Source organism: Caloenas nicobarica, chromosome 17, assembly GCF_036013445.1.
Source record: "Caloenas nicobarica isolate bCalNic1 chromosome 17, bCalNic1.hap1, whole genome shotgun sequence".
NCBI classification, from domain to species: Eukaryota; Metazoa; Chordata; class Aves; order Columbiformes; family Columbidae; genus Caloenas; species Caloenas nicobarica.
This window is the reverse complement of record NC_088261.1, coordinates 7,491,204-7,513,227: the sequence shown is the minus strand read 5'-3', so window position 1 is coordinate 7,513,227 and position 22,024 is coordinate 7,491,204. Positions and strand designations below refer to the sequence as shown.

General features: G+C 53.8%; 1 protein-coding gene across 3 annotated transcripts in view; it reads left to right on the top strand.

Annotated features, from left to right (window-relative positions):
* The window catches only part of ATP2A3 (ATPase sarcoplasmic/endoplasmic reticulum Ca2+ transporting 3), a 51,063-nt gene that overhangs the window by 23,901 nt on the left and 5,138 nt on the right, over positions 1–22,024 (top strand). Inside the window, exons 8-21 of one of the 3 annotated variants that reach the window (XM_065646995.1) lie at positions 191–655; positions 6,342–6,430; positions 9,037–9,139; positions 9,378–9,509; positions 10,616–10,741; positions 11,822–12,040; positions 12,514–12,849; positions 12,942–13,162; positions 14,107–14,309; positions 14,421–14,506; positions 15,155–15,288; positions 15,734–15,851; positions 16,466–16,583; positions 19,003–19,075. In XM_065646995.1, the coding sequence (XP_065503067.1) occupies positions 191–655; positions 6,342–6,430; positions 9,037–9,139; positions 9,378–9,509; positions 10,616–10,741; positions 11,822–12,040; positions 12,514–12,849; positions 12,942–13,162; positions 14,107–14,309; positions 14,421–14,506; positions 15,155–15,288; positions 15,734–15,851; positions 16,466–16,583; positions 19,003–19,075 (2,423 nt within the window). Of the gene's footprint in view, positions 1–190; positions 656–6,341; positions 6,431–9,036; positions 9,140–9,377; positions 9,510–10,615; positions 10,742–11,821; positions 12,041–12,513; positions 12,850–12,941; positions 13,163–14,106; positions 14,310–14,420; positions 14,507–15,154; positions 15,289–15,733; positions 15,852–16,465; positions 16,584–19,002; positions 19,088–22,024 lie in introns of all 3 variants that reach the window. The other 2 variants (XM_065646994.1, XM_065646996.1) reach the window with 2 other exon arrangements.

Here is a 22,024-nt window from a genome sequence, read left to right as displayed (position 1 = left end):
AGGGCCCAGAGAGCTCTCAGGAGGGCTCTCTCGCTGCTTTAGGGTGGGTTTATATAAAATCCCAAGGCGTCTCATTTTTCCCTTAACCAAGATCTCGTGTTCTGCTTTCACAACAAACAACCCATTTCCCTGCTCAGGCCAAGAGGTTTCATGCCCACACACCCACTTTGGCCCTTTTCTTCCCTTCCAGGGCACCAACATCGCAGCTGGGAAGGCCGTAGGGGTTGTCATTGCAACAGGGGTCTACACTGAGATCGGCAAGATCCGAAACCAGATGGTGGAGACAGAGCCCGAGAAGACCCCCTTGCAGCAGAAGCTGGACGAGTTTAGCCAGCAGCTCTCCAAAGTCATCTTCCTGGTGTGCATCGCTGTCTGGGTCATCAATGTCAGCCACTTCAGCGACCCCGTCCATGGGGGCTCCTGGTTTCGGGGGGCCATCTACTATTTCAAGATTTCAGTGGCGCTGGCGGTGGCCGCTATTCCCGAGGGCCTCCCGGCCGTCATCACCACCTGCCTGGCGCTGGGCACGCGCCGCATGGCCAAGAAGAACGCCATCGTCCGGAGCCTGCCCTCGGTGGAGACCCTGGGCTGCACCTCCGTCATCTGCTCTGACAAGACCGGCACCCTCACCACCAACCAGATGTCCGTATGCCGGGTGAGTGCCGGGGGTGTTTTGTATTTTGGGGTGTCGGGGGGATGCTCTGTAACCCCCTGAGCACCCTCTGCCTCTCCATCCCCATCCTGGGTTGATGGGCTTTGCTGTCCTCACCAGAGTTGTTGCGCATTAGGAATTTGAAGCTGAGCATGGAATATGGTTTGTTGGAAGCTCTGAGCTTCCTCTCTGCCTGACCAGGGTCTGTAGGGTTTGTGGCTTTTCTTGGCATGGTTGTAATTAGAAAACTCGCTTTAATGAGCAAACCAGTTTGGAGGTGCTGGGGTGCAAACTTACTTCAGGGCTCCGTCTCCAGAGGGCGTTTCTTCCTGCTGGGATATCGCAGAGACAGAGCTCCTGGAGACACCAATGCAATCAGCCTCCTCTGCTCTCTTGCCCATTTTTCCCCTTGTTTTTAACCAAACCAGTGAGAAATCCTGGACAATGCAAAATTACAAAGTCTGGACATGTGAGGCCAAAGCTTGGAGGGTAGGTGCAACACGTGGTTCCAGCTGCTCGTGCAGAAATCCAGAGGTTAAGAGAAAATGCCTGTGACCTGGTGAAATGGTGGGTGGTTACCTGTCCTCACATGGCAGGAGCTCTGCCGTTCACAGTCTTGTGCTCCTGGGCTCGGACCGAAAAGCTCTTCTGACGGAGAGAGCCCTGGGGTGCTTTGGTGAAGAGTTGGAAGGCTCCTGGTTTACCAGAGAACTTTGCTTGCCTGGCCGTGTGGGGAGGCGACTTGTTAGGAAAGCCTGGACCATCCAAGCACTTCTCAGTTTCCCCATTAATCCTCAAGTCTCAGGAAAGCTTTTTTTTTTTTTTTTTTTCATGGCTTTGGCGCATCGGTTTTATAGGAGAACCTTGGAAAATGTGTTGCTGTGGGCAAAAATGGACCTGGCCGCTGTCCCTCCTCTCTGACACTCGGGTAGCGTGGTGGGAAGCCGTGGCCGCGCTACAAACTGGCCATGGGCTTTGGCCACTGGTTTGCTCAGCACAAGCTATAGATGACTGGAAACATCTGATATTTTTGCGTTGTAAATGGTTTAAAACGAGGCATCGCTGGAATGAGGCGGTGACCAAACTGCCGATGTCTTGCACGGGGAGGTTCCCACCAGCCCATTTTCTGCCCCAGCGATGCAGGGAGGCAAAGGGCCACCCCAGCATTTGGGATCTATTTAGCTCTGCAGAAGGAGAGGTGGGATGTGACTGTACATTCCCCAAACCAGTTCCTACTGGAGGATCTGCTCCTTGAACTTGGGCAGAAGTGCCTTTGTCTCCCACGGTGTGGCACGACCAGAAGAGGCAGGATTAGTGACGCTGAGGCAGAGAAGGCAGGAGGGGACAGAGTGGGGCAGTGGCACAAAAAAGGGGGTTTGCATCAATCATCATTTGCAGAATGAATTCAATGACTTTGCAAAAAAAAAAAAAAACCACTGGATTCTGAATTGCTTTTTATCCTTCACCCCATCTCCCCACAACCCCTTTCCGATACGTGTGTTATTCACTTGGCTGAATCCTGACTCTCAGGGCATGATACTGAGGGCCGGGCTGGCCCCAGGACACATGGACAGGGCTGTTAATGTTTAACGGACAGGGATTCCCACATTGACGCGGGCGGGTGGGTAAATATTTGCCCTGGGCGGCGCGTCCTTGATGATGTGTCTCCTGCATTGAGTGGCTGGCTCCGTCACGGGGGAAGAAAAAGCCGTGAAAGCCTATCAATAACCTGGAAAAATGTGTTAATCGAGAGCAATTTAATTAATTCACGCATTTAATTTGGGTGAGCGCAGCTGCTGGGCCAGAGGGCACGCAGTGCTTGCCCTTAATGTCTCGCTGCCAGGGTCGGGTCTGTAGAGTTGTGAAGTGACTCTTTAAAGGCTTCGAGTCTGGTTTAAACCCTCAGCTGGTTTTAAAGGCTGCGCTGCCAGCTCCAGGTCCCGCTTGGTGCCTGGGTCTCACGGCCGCAGAGATGCAGGATGCGTATGGATACCATACGGCTAGCACAGGCAACGAGATTGTCCCCAAATACATTAAATGGTCACTGAAGGGCTTTGTGCCCAGGGTCTTGTTCATCTAGGGTAGCCGAGACTTCAGTTCTTTTGCTCTGGCCTCGAGTCCACCGGAGGCTGCAGCTCTGCAGGAATGCAGTAAAGCCATAAATTCTCTTAGTAAATAAAATTAAAACTGTGATTTGTGCCAACTTGCAGTCTCTGAGACCACCGTCTTGCGGAGCAAGCAGGGACCATCTCCTCCCAACCATTAAATAACTGTCTGGCAGGGAGAGAAGTGGGCAGAGAGGCATCGCAGCTCTGCCCTTGGACTTTTAAATCAGTCTCCTAAAAGTTGCAGCACCCTTTTATGCACCATAATTAATTTTCTGGGAGCACAGGGTTGGTGTTTTTAAGTCAGGACCCGAAGCGGGGATGCGAGCAGGGCTGTGCTGGTGTGTAGGGCAGAGCAGGATGGGGCTGGAGGGGGAGATGCTGGTACCCCGTGTCCAGGACAGGGAGGTGGCCGGTGACATTTGACTGTCTTGGACATGGCTGGTGTTTTGGGGAACAAGAGCAGAAAAGCGTTTATTTTCAATAAACTTTGCAGCAGAGCCTGGGCGTGCAAACTCCCATCGTCGATGCAGCCACCCAGGAGATGTGCGGGCACTCTTTGCTTTTTAATCTCCAGGACATTATGCCTTGGTTTGGTGGTTTTGTCTATCTAAATCAGTCACTAATTAATGGGAGACCTTGCTGGGGGTTTCCCAGAGGCTGTGGCAGTTGTCGGTGGGTCCCTGTCAGCCAGGGCTGCTTCCAGCACAGCAGGAAAATGGTGCTGATCCCTGGGCTGATTGATTACAGCTTCTTGCTATTCTAGACAGTGATCCTGTCTTGTCTGCTTTTTGATAAGTAATTCTTTTAAAGATACTGCAGAAAATATAGAAATGCGGAGCAATATCCTTCACATCTCTCTTCGCCGAGAGCCTGCAGCCAGATGCCATGTGCTGCTCTGGGGATGGTGCAGCGGTGGGTGCCCTTTGCTTTCCAAAAATACATCTGGCAACATCTGGCTGTGTGACACAGCACCGGGGACACGCGAGATCTGCGGAGCAGGAGGAGTGGGGTGCACTCTTCATAAGCACGTACTAACGATTTCCGTTCCATCTCGGCGTTGCATTAAAACCCCGAATTGCTGGTGTTGTTCCAGAAGGTTCAGGGCAGGGGGGAGCCCTGGGGATGCAGGCTGGGTGCCCCTGGCTGGGTGCTGGAGCTGGCGTTTACTGTGGTGCTGCAAGAGGTTGGGCAGCCCCTCTGCCAGCATCTCCCCAAACCGCCCAGCCGAGCTGCAGCACGCAGCTTTGCCACCTCCTCCTATTGCTCCTGTGATTATTTATCTTATTTTTGTGATGGGGAACCTTACCTGTCCTCTTCACGGATTAAGACACAGATATTTCCTCCGGCCTGTTTCCACTGCCTGAAAACCCGTCCCCTTTTTCAGCCTGGCGATCTGCTGAAACACCGCGCCAAAAACCTGCAGACACCTTTGCCATCGCCCGGCCGCCCCCTCGCTCTGCCGGTCACGCAAGCCGGGAGCAGGCAGGAAATTTGATATAACCTCTGGTTGCTGTGGGTTACGCAGTGCCTTTTTAAATAGGCACGGAAAAATAAAGGGCCTGGAATGATTTTTGGTTTTTTTCTTTTCCTTTTTTTCGTAAGAAAGTGGCTATTGTGAAGGTAGCAATTGTTTCGTAGCCATGAGCGTTTGAAAACAAACAGGCCTGTATCAGGCAAAACCACCAGTGTCTCCGGCAGCTGGGGTGGATGCTTTCAAATTTTTGAATAAATAAGAATCCAGTTGGCATTTCTGAGCGCAGGAGTCCATTTTCTGAAGAGACCAGGAGATTTTGGCTCTCTGGAGGGCTGCTGGTGTTGGACATATCAAAAAGAGACGAAGGATGCTCACCCTTCAAAGGTCCTGCTTGGTGCAGCAGAAGCCTTCGCCTTGGGAAGTTTCAGCCATGCTTCGTGTCCATTCCTGGAGCCCACCATCTCAGGGCAATTCAGCTACCAAAGGAGACCTGATGTGTTTTGGCTCTTTTTATTGAGGTCCTTCATACACCCGTGTCTGCAGCTCCTGCCAGAGGAGCTCATTGCCTCAGCAGAGGGTCTGGGATGTCCTGAGTCTTTTCTGCAACCCTTTGGTTTGGGATTTTTTTCTGAAACCCTTCAGGGATGCCGAGGAACCCTGAGGATGGGCTCTGGGAAAGGAGCCAAGGGCAATACCCCAGCAAATGGGGTATCTGCAAATAACTGGGGGGCTGTGGGGAGGTTGCTTTGGGCTCAGAAGTATTTACATAGGAGACAGACACTTTGAACCTCGTGCTTTGGTTTGCCCAAACCTGTGAAATACGGAGGTGAGAAAAGCCACCAAGGCGCCCCAGTGCTAAACCTGCTGTAAACGTGCTTCCCTAAGCTTGACCTTTTGTCCTTGTTTTGGCCCTGAGCTTGCACCTGGGGATGTCGGGTTGCATGGGCAGGTCTCACACCCACCAGCCAACGTGGCTACACTGGTGGGGTATCCTTAAATTATTAACAATAATTAATAACAATAGTAAATTAACCTCTGCTAGTTGCCAGAGGAAGCATTGGAGGAGAGTTAAGTGGATGGTACCCAGAGCCGTTGCATCTCTGGTGCTGAGTGATGCCTCTCCATTTCTCCCGGGGAACATCTCAGATGAACAGAGGAAAATAAAAAGGGAAAATAAATTATTTGAGACAGGGTGGAAAGTGACAGTTGTCCCTGCACCCACTTGCTGGAGCTGTTGAGCCAGTCTGTAGGGCTGAGGGCATCGCTTTCCTGCAGCTGTCATCCCTCCTGGCTGCTCCCAGCAGGCAATTCCGGCCAGGGAAACGCATTCATCAAAAAAATTTTATTTATTATGTTACTTTTTGGCTTCGGCATGGGTCATAAATAATGATTAAGCAGAAAGGAGCGTCACCGAGCTGTCACCCCGGCTGGGGTCGGGTCCTGCTCTTGCTGCTGCTGGAGGTGTCCCGAAGGGTGGGCTGTGCAGGACTGGGAGAGCTTGGGGAGAAGGGGGATTTTTACTGCATTCTTTGTTTTGTTTTGTTGCTCTCAGTACAGCAGCAAGAGAAAATCTGGAAGGAGTTCGAAAGGCAAAAATCACTAAAAATAGAGCGTGCGGGACTTTTACAGCTCCCTGGGGCTGATCAGCCACACTGCCAGTGCAGGGGGCCGAGCTGCAATCCCAGAAAGGTGCAGGAGAGCTGGTGGCCGAGAGCTGGCTGGAAAAGGGTGACAGGGACAGCCCCTTCCCAAAGCTCCTGGCTGGTCGGATCCTGCCCTGCCGGGGCTTTCCAGGGCAGCCGGGGCAGGAGTGGAAACCTGGAGCTGGCTCCTTCTCTGCTCCAAGAAAAACACAGGCACCTTCTTAGGAACTGGCTCGGCATCGCTCCTCTCCGATGGAAAAAAAGAGCTGGAGGAGGCAAACATGAAAAAGGCTGGAAGGATTTGGGGACAGCCAGGAGCGACGGGTGACCAGGGAGGGGGCTGAGCCTGGTGCCAGTGGGGCCGTTGCTGGGATGGTACCAGCTGGTGGGTCTCTAGGCTGGGCACTTGGGCTGTACCAAAAAATCGCTGCCTAAAGCTCCGTTTCCATCTTTCCCCCTTGCAGATGTTCATTATGGAGAAGGTGGAGGGCACCCAGAGCAGCCTGCACGAGTTCAGCATCACCGGCTCCACCTACGCCCCCGAGGGACAGATGTGAGTGCGGGTCCCCTCTGCCTGGTGGGTGACACGGGGTGGCCCGGGGCCAGCAGTGCAGTCAGGGGGAGGTGGGAGGGTCGAGCTTGTAGCCACAGCTGGGGGACCCCAGGCTCACCCCACCTGTGTTCTCCACGTGGGTTTGCAGCCACGCTGAACCCTGCCTGTGGAGATAGCCACGGGGTGCTGGGTTTTGGCCACACTGGGCTTGCAAGCGTTGGATGGCTGCTTTTTGATTTCAGTGGGAGCCAGGGCAAATTGTTTCACTGTCCCTCATAGCCGGCTCCTGCCCAACATGATGTGGGGGGCCTGTGCCCTGGCTCTGCCTGCCCCCCTCCCACTGCTCAGCAAAGGGGCTCCTGCACACTCAGCTCTCCCTTCGTTAGCAATCCTGATAAAATAAACCCACTTCTAAACTGGAGAGGGCAGCAAATGTGAGAACAGCAATGAATGAGGCTTTCCACAGTACACACTCATTCTCGAAATTTCTGAAGCCTGCACCTTTTTCGGTATCGGCCGGTGACCGTCACCCTGACCCAGGCAGGACCTGAGGCCGACAGCTCATCCCGCAGCCCTGTCGGGGGTGATGTGCAGAGGGACTTGCAAACCCCGGCGGCAGGGCGGTCCCCAAGCCCCATGTCCTCAGCAGGGATGGCCGAGATGGCTGCTGTGCCTGGGGTGCGATCCCACCGATGTCAGGACGTGTTTTTGGGGGAGACGTGGCCTTTGCTGAGCTGCAGGCAAGGGCAGGGAGTGGAAGCCAGGGGCTTTTCCCTGCTGCATTATTACACACGGGGGTTTTCTGCTGTTGCGTTTGTTTATTCCCCCTCCTTCAAAGGGAGGTGATGCTCCCCAATATGGGGAGGGTCTGGAAAGGAGATGAGAAGCTCAGCCAGTGGCTGGAACATCTCCGCTCCCCTTCACTTTGCTGTGTGATCCTGGGCACGTTCTTCGCTGTGGTCCCTTCTGCTCATCTGTGGAGTGACTATAATTCATCGCAGCCTCAGACTTAATTTCATGAATATTTATAGAGCAAATTTGATCTCTGGCTAGGAATGTCCATTAAAAAGTGAGCCAGGTCATAAGCTGGTATCAATCAGTGTGTTTCAATTAAATGAGGAGGACTGAGGCGCTGAACTCGTGTCTGTAACCTCTGAAGCTGCAATGTCCCCTCTTGTTCGGGGACTGCCTGCCAAGAGGCTCTGCATCGGTCTGCAGCCATTTGTGTTGCTTTCGAGTTTTGCTTCAGCCCTGTGTTTGCCTTTGCGCATCGAGGAGGATGTGAAGGCTTGTTTAGGTGTCACGGAGAGAAACCCCCAGTTCCCCTGTGGCTGGTGGAACTGAAATGCTTGTTTTGCTTTAGCCTGGCCTTGGCATGGGAACTATTACATGCTTGACCTTGGGTTCGCTCGCATCCCTGTGCAGCACCCAGCCAGCAGTACCTTTGCTGATGCTTTTCCCAGCGTACAGGTCTCGCCCTGCTCTGTGCAGGGACAAGCGACGATGGGGACATATCCCCTTATCCCGTCTCAGAAATATCCAGGGGATCACATGCCGCAAAAGCCACCTCTGGTATTTCCACCTTCCCAAAGATCAAAACCCAGCCCAGGGTCCCACAGGCTCCATCTTCCACCTCTGGGCTGGGCAGCATCCCCTGGGCAGGAGGCAGTGGCTGTCCCCTGCCCACACTCAGCCCAGAGCGGCTTCTTGTCCCTCAGCAAACGGATTTTTCAGATTTTCTTGGCCGCTCCCTGTTTTCCGCTCCTGAGCTGTAACAAGGACTCAAAAAATGTTCTTTCCATTGGGAACCAGCAGTGGAATAAACTGATCCTAATAAATGCCTGACAAATTATTTTTCCAGCGAGCAGATGACCGGCTGGGTTTATACAGCTCTAACCTGCAGTTACCTCTCCTGGAGTTGGGGTAATTTTTTATTTCCCCTGAAAACCACCACTGCCGTCTTTGCCATCGTGCAAGAAGCAGTGTCCAGCTTGACTGAGGTGTTGAGGGCTGCTCCTTTCCAACGTTTGTGCTCCTTTATATAGCGAAAAGCTGCTCTTTAGGAAGAAAAGGCCACAGTTCACCGCTTGCTTAGGAACAGCCACAGCAATGCAGTTGTTAAATTTGGCTGCCACTCTCAAATGATCCCTTGGGTGCCCTTTGGCTCTCTGGAGCGTGAAGCAGCATCACAGGGAAGAGAAGGGACTTGTTGTTGGTCCTACAGCTCCTCTGGATCCCCAGCAACTGGAAACCCCTGGTGGAGTGAACATTAACTGGAATTTCTTTGTCCCGTTTCTCATCCATCCTCTTCAACACCAGCCTTTCAACAGCGCCTGCTTTCAGGTCCAATGCTCTTTTGAGCTCCTCTGCAGCCCCCTTTATTCTGGGGCACTTCCAGAGTTTATTTACCTCCTGGGATATTTTATTTGCAACTAGTCCTGCCCCATTTGGTAAAGCACAAAATGCGAACCCAAGCATTTATTACCAAGCCCAGGGCTTTAACCGGGCTCTTTCTCCCTCTTTTCAGAAACTTTTACAAGGGATATATAGGAGAAGCTAAGTATTATTTGAAGGTGTAAGGCTCTGGGGGTTGTTTTCTCCCGCAGCCTGAAGGACGAGCAGCCGGTGCGGTGCGGGCAGTACGACGGGCTGGTGGAGCTGGCCACCATCTGCGCCCTCTGCAACGACTCCTCGCTGGACTACAATGAGGTGCGGGGAGCCCTGGGGTGCTGGGGGCACTGGCAATGCTTTTCCCTTTGCTGCGGACCCCTTTGCAGCAGAGGTTCGTCTCTTGGGATCCCCTGCCCTGGCTTCAACCCATCCTGGAGCATCCTCTGGGAGCCCCAGGATGGTGCCATGGGCACCAGCATCCTTGGTTGGAGCAGCAGATAGGGATGTGCTCTAAAACTTAAGCCGCTTGCTTTTTTTTTTTTTTCTTGCCCTGTAGTCCAAAAAAGTCTATGAGAAGGTGGGAGAAGCCACTGAAACAGCCCTGACGTGCCTCGTGGAGAAGATGAACGTCTTCGACACCGACACCAGCAAACTCTCCAAGGTGGAGCGAGCCAATGCCTGCAATTCGGTGAGTAGGGGCGGGCCCCTACGAGCTCGGGGGACGGGAGGGAGGGAAAGGCTTTGAGACAGCCGCTATTTGAGCAATAACCACTTGCGATGAGCTAAGGGACCGGTCTGCCACAAGGATGCAACTTCCTGGCTTGCAGGGGGCTGAGCTGTTTTCAGAGCAGATCGTGCAACGGCCCTGGGGGGGCTGATGCCGCGGGGGCTAAACTGGGTCTGTGTGATGCTTTGGAGCAGGTGATCCCCGAGGCTCAAAGTCAGCGTCCTCAGTGATTGCCAGAGCTCTAGCTCCAGGTGAGAAGGTTTGGATTTTTGTTGCTCTGCAGCAAATCTTTTTAGGTGCCTGGTTTGCCCTGAGCAGCCGTACCCCATAGCATGACCCAAACCCCACTCCCCAGAGCCATGCCTGCCTGATCAAGGCTTGCTCTTTGGAAATATCTACTTTTAGTGTGAAAATATCCCGTGCTGGCTATTTCCCCCCTCCAGCTCTGGCTCCCAGCGTCTCACGACTTACCAGGAAGGGTGAAAATACAATTTATTTCACGTCTAGGTTTACTCAGCTTTGGTATCGTGCCATTAGATCTTTTAATGTCTTTCCTTGTTTGAAGGAAGGGCTCTCTGTTCTGGCATTTCTTCCTCGTAATAAATCTCCCGACTCCTTACTGATAAGGGAGATGGAAATTTCCCAGCCACCCATCAGGCAGCTGCTCTGTTGCCCATGCCCGCTGGTGGCAACGGTAGAGCCTGGTTTGTGGTGGGGTTTTGGGGGATGTTGCGGTGCAGGAGCCCGTCTGTGGGCACTGCCTGTGCTCATAAAGGTCTGGCATAGCACATGGGCTGGTATGTGCCATGGGCTTGGGCAGCAATGGTGTAGTTGAAGGGTTAAAATTCTCCCGAAAAATTGCAAAGGGAAAACTTCTTTTGCTTTTTGCACTGTCTCGTCCTTCCTGGCTCCTGCGTTTGCCTGTTTTCTCCCATCACTGGTGCTGTGCTGGCTTGGCAGGGCTGCTAGCCAAGGTGGAGAGCACCAGGTGCTGTGTCCTCAGCATGTCCCAGGTCAGCCTTGCGCTGTACCCAGCACGTCCCAGCTCAGCCCCTTTGTCCCCACAGGTGATCAAGCAGCTGATGAGGAAGGAGTGCACCCTGGAGTTCTCCCGTGACCGCAAGTCCATGTCTGTGTACTGCACGCCCACTGGCCCCAGCCAGAATTCCACCGGCAGCAAAATGTTCGTCAAGGTAGGGGAGAAGTTCCTCAGCACCCTGCGGGATCCCTGTGCTCACCCTGGCAGGATCTGGCCCTTCCTGCAGCGGGCAGTGACACTTTGCAGTTTGTCTCTCTGTCCGGGGGTCCAGGAGCAGCAGGTAGACTGGTGTGATCAGGGAGGAGGTGAGTCTTTGCAGGATTGATAGAAAAAAAAGGAGGTAAAATGACTTAGAGGGATGAAAAGGTGCTGAGTGTGCTGGTGCTGGGGCCAGAGAGAGCAACCCCTGTGCAAAACTTGGGCGCTTGTCTTTATTAAAGGCTTGGACCCTCCAGACACCAGTAGTGCCCAAAGGGGGATGCCCAGCTTTCCACTGTAACCCGAAATAAAATAGTGTTTTAAAGGGCATTTTCTTCCCAAGAGAAGAGATGCGGCAGGAATTTCCCCCCGCTGACTCCGAGGAAATTTGTATATTGTTGTTCCCACTGGGAAATCTTCTGGGTGGGTGAACTCTGTCCTCCCGGTTGGGTCAGGACCATCCGAAGCCACCACATCTGTAGCCCGGCAGTCCTGGGCGAGCCCTTTGAAGAGGAGCAATAGAGAGTTTGCAAGTTTTATATTAAAAAGCAATGTCAGGGGTCCTTTGTAAGGTCAGAAGGGACAGGGTGAGATGCTGTGATGCTAAAGTACATGTTTTCCTGAACCGCAAAGGCATCATGAGCATCCACTGAGCATCCAACATTTTTTCAGTGGAGACTCACAGCCCGAATCCCTTCTGGGTCTGAGAGGGGATCTGTGGTGTGGGAGAATCCCAGGCAGACGTGTGGGTTTTGCAGGAGTCAGACAGATCCCCTGCAGAGCAGATCGTGCTGTCTGGTGACCTGACGCCGGTGCGTCCTTCCCGGCCACGGTCCCCATGGGCTCGGTCGGAGGCTGCCGTCTACCGTGCTGGGCCCCCGTGCCAGGATGTGCATGCTCAAGTTTTGGGGAGATTTCCTTCTCCTCTGCCCAAACTTGGTGCCTGCCCTCCCTCCGGCACTTCCTTCAGTGCTGGCAAGAGACGCTCATCCTCCAGGTTCATTCCAGCCCCTAAAGCCCCCCCGCTCCTCCCCAGGGCGCCCCGGAAAGCGTGATCGAGCGCTGCACCCACGTCCGCGTGGGCACTGCCAGGGTCCCGCTGACGACCCCGGTGCGGGAGAAGATCCTGGGCAGGATCCGGGACTGGGGCATGGGCATCGACACGCTGCGCTGCCTGGCCCTGGCCACCCAGGATGCGCCCGTGCCCAGGGAGACCATGCAGCTGCACGACTCCACCGCCTTCGTCCAGTATGAGGTACGGCAGCGGGGGCTTCCTCCAGGAGCTTTTTTGCCTTATTCCCAAAGTTTTCCCACCCACTTCCAGCTGCCTCAGCAGTAGTTTCTGTCTGGTTTCTCTGTGAGGAGCAGGCAGTGACACAGCGCAGGTCCTCCCCTGCAAACCCTGGTGCAGAGCTGCATGCAGTGGGGATGGTCCTAAGGGCAACAGCCCCATCCCACCGGGCATCCATCCCTGTGGGGTGACATCCCAGAGGGGTCGAGGGACCACCAAGAGGAGGGAAGCAAAGTGGAAAGGTGTGAGGAGCAGCAGAGAGGACGGGAACCTCCCATTGCATTGGGGCTACAGGGTTCATCCATGGGGCTGTTGGTATAAAATCTCCTAAAAGTTTTCTCCCGGGGGAATCCCCATGCCCAGGGTGGTTTCACAGTAGGGAGGGAGGTGTCTGTATCCTCAGGGGTTAATGTGGGTCTGGGGCTGTCCCCCCTTAGAACAATCTGACCTTTGTGGGCTGCGTGGGGATGCTGGACCCTCCCCGCAAGGAGGTCACCTCCTCCATCGAGATGTGCCGCAAGGCCGGCATCCGTGTCATCATGATCACGGGGGACAACAAGGGCACGGCGGTGGCCATCTGCCGCAGGATCGGCATCTTCTCGGAGAGCGAGGATGTGGCCGGCAAAGCCTACACGGGCCGGGAGTTCGATGAGCTGCCCCCCGAGGCGCAGCGGCAGGCGTGCCGGCACGCCCGATGCTTCGCCCGCGTGGAGCCGGCGCACAAGTCCCGCATCGTCGAGTACCTCCAGTCGTTCCACGAGATCACCGCCATGGTGAGTCCCCCAGGGATGCTCCACCACCCCCTGGTCCCCTCCTCTCTGCCCGGCCCAGTCCCTCGCACCCCCTTAATCACACCTTTGTGCAGACAGGTGATGGTGTCAACGATGCCCCAGCCCTGAAGAAAGCCGAGATCGGCATTGCCATGGGGTCGGGCACGGCCGTCGCCAAGTCGGCTGCTGAGATGGTGCTCTCCGATGACAACTTCTCCACCATCGTGTCAGCCGTTGAGGAGGGCAGAGCCATTTACAACAACATGAAGCAGTTCATCCGCTATCTTATCTCCTCCAACGTCGGGGAGGTCGTTTGGTGAGAGCCCCCCACACCGGGCACCACATTGCGGGGTGCAGCAGGGAGGACATGTCCCCTGGGGCAGGTGACCTGCAGTCCTGTCCATGTCCCCTGCCCCTGGCAGCATGCGGTCCCCACAATTGTAACCCTGGGTACCAACTGGAGCAGCTATGCCTTGTCTCATTCCCCTGGGGCAGGGGGATTTTTCTTTTGTAGTTTTATAATCGAGCCACCCCCCAGGAGCTGTTTTGGTAATGTGTTGCCTGTTTAAGCCCATGGCAGCGTCTAAGGTGGGTGCAGATATTTGTGCACAGGCTGTTGTCACCAGGTCACACCGATGCACTTTGCATCAGGTCCTGGGCAGCTGCTCTCGCCCCTGCCCATCCCTCCCGGTAAATCAGCACCATCCTCAGCAACGTGGGCACAGCCTTCAGGTCAGACATGAGGAAGAAATTGCTGCCCCTGAGGGTGGTGAGAGCCTGGCCCAGGTTGGCCAGAGAGGTGGTGGATGAACCATCCCTGGAGACATCCCAGGCCAGGCTGGACGGGGCTCTGAGCAACCTGAGCTGGTGCAGATGTCCCTGCTCATGGCAGGGGGGGCACTGGGGGAGCTGGGAAGGTCCCTTCCAGCCCAAACCATCCTGTGGTTCTGTGATCACTTGGGCATCCTTTGCCCTTGCATTTCAGCCAGGGAGTTTGTGCTGGGATCGGGAACCTGTGTGGCTGTGGGGAGGTCAGTGGTTGTGTTTCAACTGCGAAGCAAATTTTAATGGCAACAGGGACAAATTTTAGCGGCAAAATTAAGTCTTGGACTTCACCTTCCTGACTCAGGACTTTGGGTGGATTCAGTTTGGGGTATTTGGATCCAGGATGCCTCTTCACTCTCCCCTTGTGCAACACAGACACTTTCTCTGGCTGCACAGAGCTCATCTAATTCGGCATGTCTGGGTTTTTCCCTGCAGTATCTTCCTGACAGCCATCCTGGGCTTGCCCGAGGCCCTCATCCCTGTGCAGCTGCTGTGGGTGAACCTGGTGACGGACGGGCTGCCGGCCACCGCGCTGGGCTTCAACCCCCCCGACCTGGACATCATGGACAAGCTGCCCCGCAACCCCAGGGAGCCCCTCATCAGTGGGTGGCTCTTCTTCCGCTACCTGGCCATCGGAGGTGAGCCCTCATGGGTGCCAGTGGACAGAGGATGAGGATGGACAGGGGGTGCCATGGGGCAGGGGGCTCCTTGCTGGGTGCTGGGGGTCAGGGTGTCTCTCTCGACTGCAGTGTACGTGGGCCTGGCCACGGTGGGCGCAGCGGCTTGGTGGTTCCTGTACGACGCCGAGGGACCGCAGGTCTCCTTCCATCAGCTGGTGAGTCGGGAGGGGAACAGGTTGAAATGTTGAGCAAATGGATGTGGGTGTGGATTCAGGGGTGGATTCAGGCACTGGGGTATTTGGTCTACCATTCTTCTGTGGTTCTTGTAGTGTTCCCAAATTCCTGGTGGAGAGGACAAGAATGTAAAATAAAACCAAATTCTCTTCCTCGGGCTCATGTTTCCAGCCTTGCTTCTGCCAGCGACCAGCATGGCAGGGAAAACTTGATCCAAAAAAGCTGGAAGTAGCTCCTGTACCTGATCCCACACTGAAAGGGATCAGTTTTTACGTTACTGTAGGTCTGAACAAGGTGGTGGGAAAGCAGGTGCCATTGCACCCCAACGTCACATGCAACGAAGATGTATTTTTGATGGAGATGTGTGTGCGCTCAAACACCTTATTAACTGCACATGAAAATCTCTAAGCCACTATCCAGCCATAACCCCAAAGCCCCAGCCACAGCAGAATCTGGGTCACTTCAGACAGCTTTATCAGTTGCTCTGAACTGTGGGATATTTAACAGCACCCCTAAAAATCAAGGTTCACCATGTACCCCCCCAACCAGTGGACCTCTTACTCCTCTTTCCTGCCTTTCCTACACTGCTGCTCTGCCGCGTATTTACCAGCAGTTTCCTGTGCTGACAGAGGAACTTCATGAGGTGCACCAAGAACAACCCCATCTTTGAAGGAATCGACTGTGAGATCTTCGAGTCCCGATATCCAACCACGATGGCTCTGTCCGTGCTGGTGACAATCGAAATGTGCAACGCTCTGAACAGGTAGGGTGGCCACAGGGTATCTTTGGATGCTCCACACATGAACGGATTTTGTGTAGGTTCTCTTTGAGCATCCATTGGTGGGCTGAGGGCTTCGCTTTGACTCAGCTCTGGGCAACCTGGGCCAGTGTTTCACCACCCGTGGCGTAAAAATTCTTCCTCATGTCTGGCCTGAAGAAGAAAATTTTTTATAGTGGTGGAGGAAGGACTGGATGTAAATCTGTTAGCAGTTGGCCTTGTTAATGACTGGTCTTAATCCATGCATGGCCGGTTCCATTGAGATGGGTGTCCAGATTTAAGTTGTGGCAAAGCCTGAAACAAAACCATCTGGAAGGGAAGGGCTATAGCAAACAGCCCTGTAACTTGGAGAAGAGTGGGAACTCTGGGCTTGGGCAGGTGTGGAGAACAGGACGTTATTGGGGCTAATGTTGTCCTCTCGCTTTCACAGTGTCTCTGAGAACCAGTCGCTGCTGCGGATGCCACCGTGGCTCAACATCTGGCTGCTGGGGGCCATCGTCATGTCCATGGCTCTGCATTTCCTCATCCTCTACGTCAAGCCCATGCCGGTGAGTGCTCTGTGCCACCTCCACACGCAGCCTGGGAGGCTCGTCCTGTGGGCAGGGACATCCCTGGAGCAGTCTTTGGGTCTGGAAGCTTCTGGAATGGTTGTGTGCCCTCAGGACCATGTCACATGACTCAAACCAACGTGGGGACCAGGAGACACCTTGTCCCAATGAGCCTTTACTGAAGTCAGAGGCTCTGCTTATAGGCAACGCAAAGGGGTATGGATGTCTCAACTCCTTTGCAGTCCAAGGCTGGTGATGCTTCGGTTGACACCTAAGGGTGCTTAAGATGAAGCAGGTTGCTCTGCCCAGGAGGTTATATTGTCCTTGTCCCCTGTTAAGCACCTGTGAGCACCTACAGTCCTAGCCTGTGCCTCAATTTCCCCATCTGAAGGAGAGATGTAAGACATCAGTTTTAACTGATCTTGGCCAAGAGCCGCATTGGGATCCTGATAGACCTTGAATAAATCCTGTTCTTTGGGCTGTCTGGATCCTCCCTCCTTGTACCTGGGATGACCCTTTCTCAACCTGTGCCGTACAACAACCTGACATTTAAAACAAAGAAAACAATCCCACCTCATTCCCTATTGACATGTCCAATCCTTTCCATGTTGCAGCTCATCTTCCAGGTGACCCCGCTGAACTGGCCACAGTGGGTGGTTGTGATGAAGATCTCGCTGCCTGTCATCCTGCTGGACGAAGGACTCAAGTACCTTTCCCGCAACCACCTGGATGGTGAGCATGGTCTGCACCACCCTGGGTTGTGTTTGTTCCGTGCTGCTTTGCTTGGGATCCGAGGTGGCTTCACTCGTGTGGTGTCTGCACTTGCATGTTCATCCACCTTTGCTGTGAAAAAGGGACTTTTTCTCCTACCCCTTCCTTGCCGGGTGCCATGCCAGGCAGAGCTTTCTGCTTGAAATACTCTCTTAGGAACTGGAGCACCAGATAAATCTGACGTGTGTTTGTCCAGCTTCTCTTAAACCCCTGGGAACTGGATCCTTTCTCTCACAAAGCAAAACAAATCAAAGGCTGGTTTCTAACAGGAATCCTTCATTTTTTTTCCCTCAATTTTCCATCCCTCTGTGGCCATCCTTATCTTGTATTTGCTTCCTCTATTTTAAGTTCAAATAAGAGTTGAATGAATTGTAAACTGGTTTTAATGGAGTTGGCCATGCAGAGGAGAAGCAGCTCCTGTGACACCGGGGCAGGCATTCCCGTCTGCTCCTGGGTTGTGTGCTGTAAATCACAGCATGTGCATAGGCAGCTCTCCAAAAAGATGATATCAGCTTTTCTTCTGTTTCTTGCAAAAGTTGTTGCTGTGGGTGATATCTGCGCTGAGTTAAACCCGCAGATTTTCCCAACTGTGGCTGCTGAGCAGTGCTGCACCCGCTGTGGGGCTGGTCCCCCTCCAGAAAAACAGAATTGATTCATTTTTTAGGGTGTGTTTGCCCCAACAGTGATAGCAGGGAGAAGAAGGGCAGGAGAGACACCGTCCTTGCATGGGGGTGATGTCAACAGCGGCTGAACATGAGCCAAAAAGGCCACCAGCATCCTGGCTCGTACCAGCACCAGTGTGGCCAGCAGGTCCAGGGCAGTGATCATCCCCCTGGACTGGGCACTGGGGAGGCCAAACCTCAAATCTTGGGGTCAGTTTGGGGGCCCTCACACCACGAAAGCCCTTGAGGTGCTGGAGCGAGTTGAGAGGAGGGAACGGAGCTGGGGAAGGGGCTGGAGCACAAGTGTGATGGGAGCGGCTGAGGGAGCTGGGGGTTCAGCTGGAGAACAGGAGCTGAGGGGAGACCTGATCTCTGACCTGCCTGAAAGGAGCTTGGAGCCAGGGGGGGTCGGGCTCTGCTCCCAAATAGCATGTGTTAGGATGAGAGGAAACGGCCTCAAGTTGCGTCAGAGGAGGTTCAGATTGGATATTAGGAAAAAAATTCTTCCCGGAAAGGGCTGTTGGGCATTGGAACAGGCTGCCCAGGGCAGTGGTGGTGTCACCATCCCTGGAGGGGTTTAAAAGGCGTTTAGTTGAGGTTCTTCGGGACATGGGTTAGTGCCAGTGTTAGGTTAACAGCTGGACTGTATGATCTTGGGGGTCTTCTCCAACCAAAATGATTCTATGTGGTGGCCCTGAGGAGCAGATGAGCAACCTGGGTGTGGAGACTGGATGTCTTCCCACAGCATCACCTTGCTCAAACCTTCTTCCCGTCTTAGGCAACCGGCATCCTGGCAATTTGGGGCATCCTAAGAGCCCTGTTTGGTTTCTCAGGGGGCAGAACCATGCATAAAGCTACAAATAAAGGATGGGGAATTATTGCAAGCAGGAAACCATCACAAACTGGTCATGCTCCCCATCGCCACTCCCGGCACGCTGGAGGTGCTCGAGTCAGCTTTGCTGTCTGCGGTGAGCTGACACATAACCACAGCGATTGCAGTGAAGCCTCTGCTGAGAAACAGAGGTGCAGGGACTCCTCTTTTTACAAACCAGATAGAAATTGTTTCTAGCTTATTTTTGTTTAATTGTTTCATCTCTTATCAGACTGGTAGGTGCTTTGCATCACCCAGGCTTGTTTTATCATACAATTACAAGCCTGTGGCAACGATTTTATGGCATGGCACTGGGCTGGGGCGTAGGAGAGCTGGTTAAATTCCTGGCTGCTGTATCCCATGCATGCCCTCGGTCTGCACTTCACTATCTGTGATCTGGAGATGAGCCTTGCTTTCTCCCACACTTTGCGTTTCTCTATAAAAGCTCGGTGCTGTTGGAGGAAAGGCTTTTCTTTGGCTCTGCCAGCACAGCCCCGAGCACAGCAGGCTTTCTGGCAGACCTACGATCCTTTCGAGTCCCATCGTACCAGCTCAGACTGTTTCCACTACCCTTGTCATGCTCCCAACGTGTCGGGGTCCCCTGAGCCGCCCTCATGCCCATGGTCACCACGCTGCTGATGCTCACGGGTCGCTCTGTGTCTCATCCAGCAAGGGTTTCTCATGCAGCTATTCGATCACAGCTACGGGGCAAAATCACGCTTAAATCATCACATTTGAAAGAAATCATTGAAATCCTGCATCTTCCTGATTCCTCTGGGTGTTGAAAAGCAAACCAGAAAAACTCAAAAAGCCACTGTTAAATGTGGTATTGTGGTTTTTTTACCAGGCATTCTCAGGACAGTAAGACACACGTGGAGCAGGGAGCACCAGTTGAAAACCTGCAGGACTCCAGAGCAAGGGTTGGCTTTCCTGTGTGTCTCATCCCCAAATGCTGTATTCCCGTGTTTCCTCCAAAGTCTTGCTCGTCTGTGGTGGGGACCTGCTTGGACTGTGTCTGGGTGAACGTTGGTTGGAAAATCAGCCGATAACAGAGCCCAGGGACCCTGTACCCAGACAGGGTCTCCTTTCCCACACTGGCCTCTGTGTTTTGCTTCAAAATAAGGTTTAAAAAGCCCATGAAGCACCTGTTTGCATGGCAGTTTTGGCCAGGGGGCCAGACTACCACTTGGCCTCTGCCAGGCAATGCTTGAGGGTGATTTCCAGCGTGGGACCTTCTGAGCCAAAAATCTGAGGGGTGGCCAAGGGCATTCAGTTGTGGGATGCAAATGTCTAGCTGCGAGTTCTGCTGATTCAGGTTTTGCATGGATAATTTTCTCCTTTGATCAGATTTAGATAACTCGTGTTTCCATTACACTGGCTTTTTCGTTGTCCTTGAAGCAGCAGAAAGCTGAGACACTTCAGTTTTCACTGTGATCTCAGTGTTTGACATTCCCGTCCCCATTACTTCCAGCCTCTCGTCTTGCATGCCTTCCATGTATTGCTGCCTTCATCCATCTCTGGCCCCTCTGAGGTTTCTGCCCTCTCAGTTTTGGGAGGCGATGTGAGTGTGAGACAGCAAGCAGAAGTGCATGGCTGCGCAATGTTGGCTTGGTGTGACCTGCAGATGTTCTGGTCGTGAATGTGGAGATGCTCTCCAAGACCCTCTGAGGTGTCCAGCACACAGATACAGGCCGACAGGCTCACAAGGGCTGACCAGCCTCGAAGCCTTCTTGCCCTAGTATTTTAATATTTGCCATGCTCTGTGCATTTAAGTGTGTTGCTTTCTCTGAGCCCTGTGCAAAGGCATGCAGGAGGAAGGTTTCCAGGAATTTCTCACCTGTGCCATGGTAAAAGCAGGAGCAAGTCAAGAAGCGGGTGCCTTCTGCAACCCAGCTGTGCAACTGCCCCGACAGCGGCAGCGTCACTGAAAATCAGAACTTTTGAGGCATGAGAATTGTCTTGGTGTGTTTTGTGGCAGCTTAGTATTTGTGCAGCTGTTTGTCCTTATGCCGCCCCGGGTGATTTTGCAGGAGCTGCAAGGTAGTGGCCACACTTCTGGGTACCTGTCCCCACCAGGTACCGGTCCCCTCCCTGGCAGGCAGCACAGCGTCCTGCAGCCTCTGGCCACCGCAGCTGCTCTGGAAGTGAGATTGCACCCTCTCTACCACCGAGGAATATTTGGTCTCTTATCTGCAAAGCTGATGTCGTCTTTGTGCTTCAACATCCTCCCACAGGAGAGCAGCTGGCAGAGGTGGCTGCATGGTGACAAGTGTGTCACCCACCCTGCCCAGGCCAGTCGGGGCTCCACATCCCTCCAAGACAGCCCAAAATCTGCACGGACCAAAATCTCTGCACCCCGTCACAAAAAACCTCCAGCACGTAGCGAAAAGGAGCTGCTCACCCTCATCTCCCCCGTGCACCCACACCTGGGGAGGAGGACAGCCCCCAAGTCACCCTGGGAGTGCAGGGGCTGCTGCAGCCGCCCGTTTTCCCTGTGGAGATTCCCGGCAGAGAGCCGGGAGTGGGCGGCCGTGGCTGCCCTTGTAGGGAAATCTCTGCACGGAGCTACCTTGGCTGGGCGCTGGCGCCAGGGGAGGAATGTGTCCCTGTGCGCCAAGTCGTTTGCTTGAGCTGTGGGATGCTCTGAAGGAGAGCAGTGCTGCACCTTTCAGTGCCGGAATCTCTCCAGATGGGATTTTACAGCTCTGCTCCTTTGCCTTTTTTTTTTTTTTTTTTTTGACTCCCCTCTCTCCTGCTTCTTTCCGTGTGTGCGTGTGCCGTGCTTTAGAAGTGGAAGAGCAGAGGGAAGCTCGCGGTGCTGCTGCCCTGGTATTGCAAAGCAATGGGAGGAGGGTTTCCCGTTCGTTTTTTCCAGGGTCTCAGCTGAAGCCTGGGGTGCTGTTGTGGAATGGGGGAGAAGTGCAATTTTCAGAACTATGAGACCTACAGCGTTTCCCTCAGTGGAGGGAGTGATCCGTGCCTCCAGCATCACCTTTTACGGGAACCCGTTAAGAGGAAAAGTCAAAAGCAATAAGGAAGAACCTCCCATAGAGCCTCGGCTGTCCCGGTGGGGAGAAGATCTTGTAGATGAACTTGCATTGTTTGGTCGCAGGTTTGCAAGAGTCGAACAGCTGTGACGCCCCTGAGAAATTTGGTGTGAGGCAGGATCCAGGCGGATCGTGACCACCCCATCGTTCCTGAAGACGGGTCCCTGCATCCCCCTTGCTCCCGTCACCAGTGTGCGGAGAGGAGAGCCAGACACCAGCATTTAGGGACCCTCATCCTGCTAAAGCAAAGCGGGAGCTGTACCATCAACTGATGGCAGTTTTCACAGAAACACCCAACTCGCTCTGTGTGTGTCTTGTGGCGGGTGTTACAACTCTGCACAACCACAGGGTGAAGCGTTTAGGGGAAGCGCCGTGGCTGGCAAATAACCAGAGGTGTGTTACCCAGCAGTGACTGTTCAGCTGCCACAGCTGCTGAAGCGACACCCTTGCATCGCGGAGGAGAAGAATTTTGATGATCGCAGTGAGGTTTAATACACTGCGGTCACCAGCATCCCTGCTTTGCTCTGAAGCTTGCGGTGCGGAGGTCATCCAGAGGGATGCTGCCTTTGCAGCAATCAATTTTGTTTCAGGACACGAGGGCCAGCGCCGGAATGAAATTTTGGCAGAAGTTGCAAAAAAGTTTTTTTTTTTTCTCCTCTCTCTCCTCTGTTGTTTATTAATTCCCCTGGAAGCTTGTTGGCACCAGCATTGGCAGCAGCACTGTGCCTGGCTGGTGGCCCCAGGCAGGACCTGGATTTATGAAGAGCACAGCAACAGCGGTTCCTCTGTGAGATGTGTTTGGTGATGTGTGCAGCGATGAAA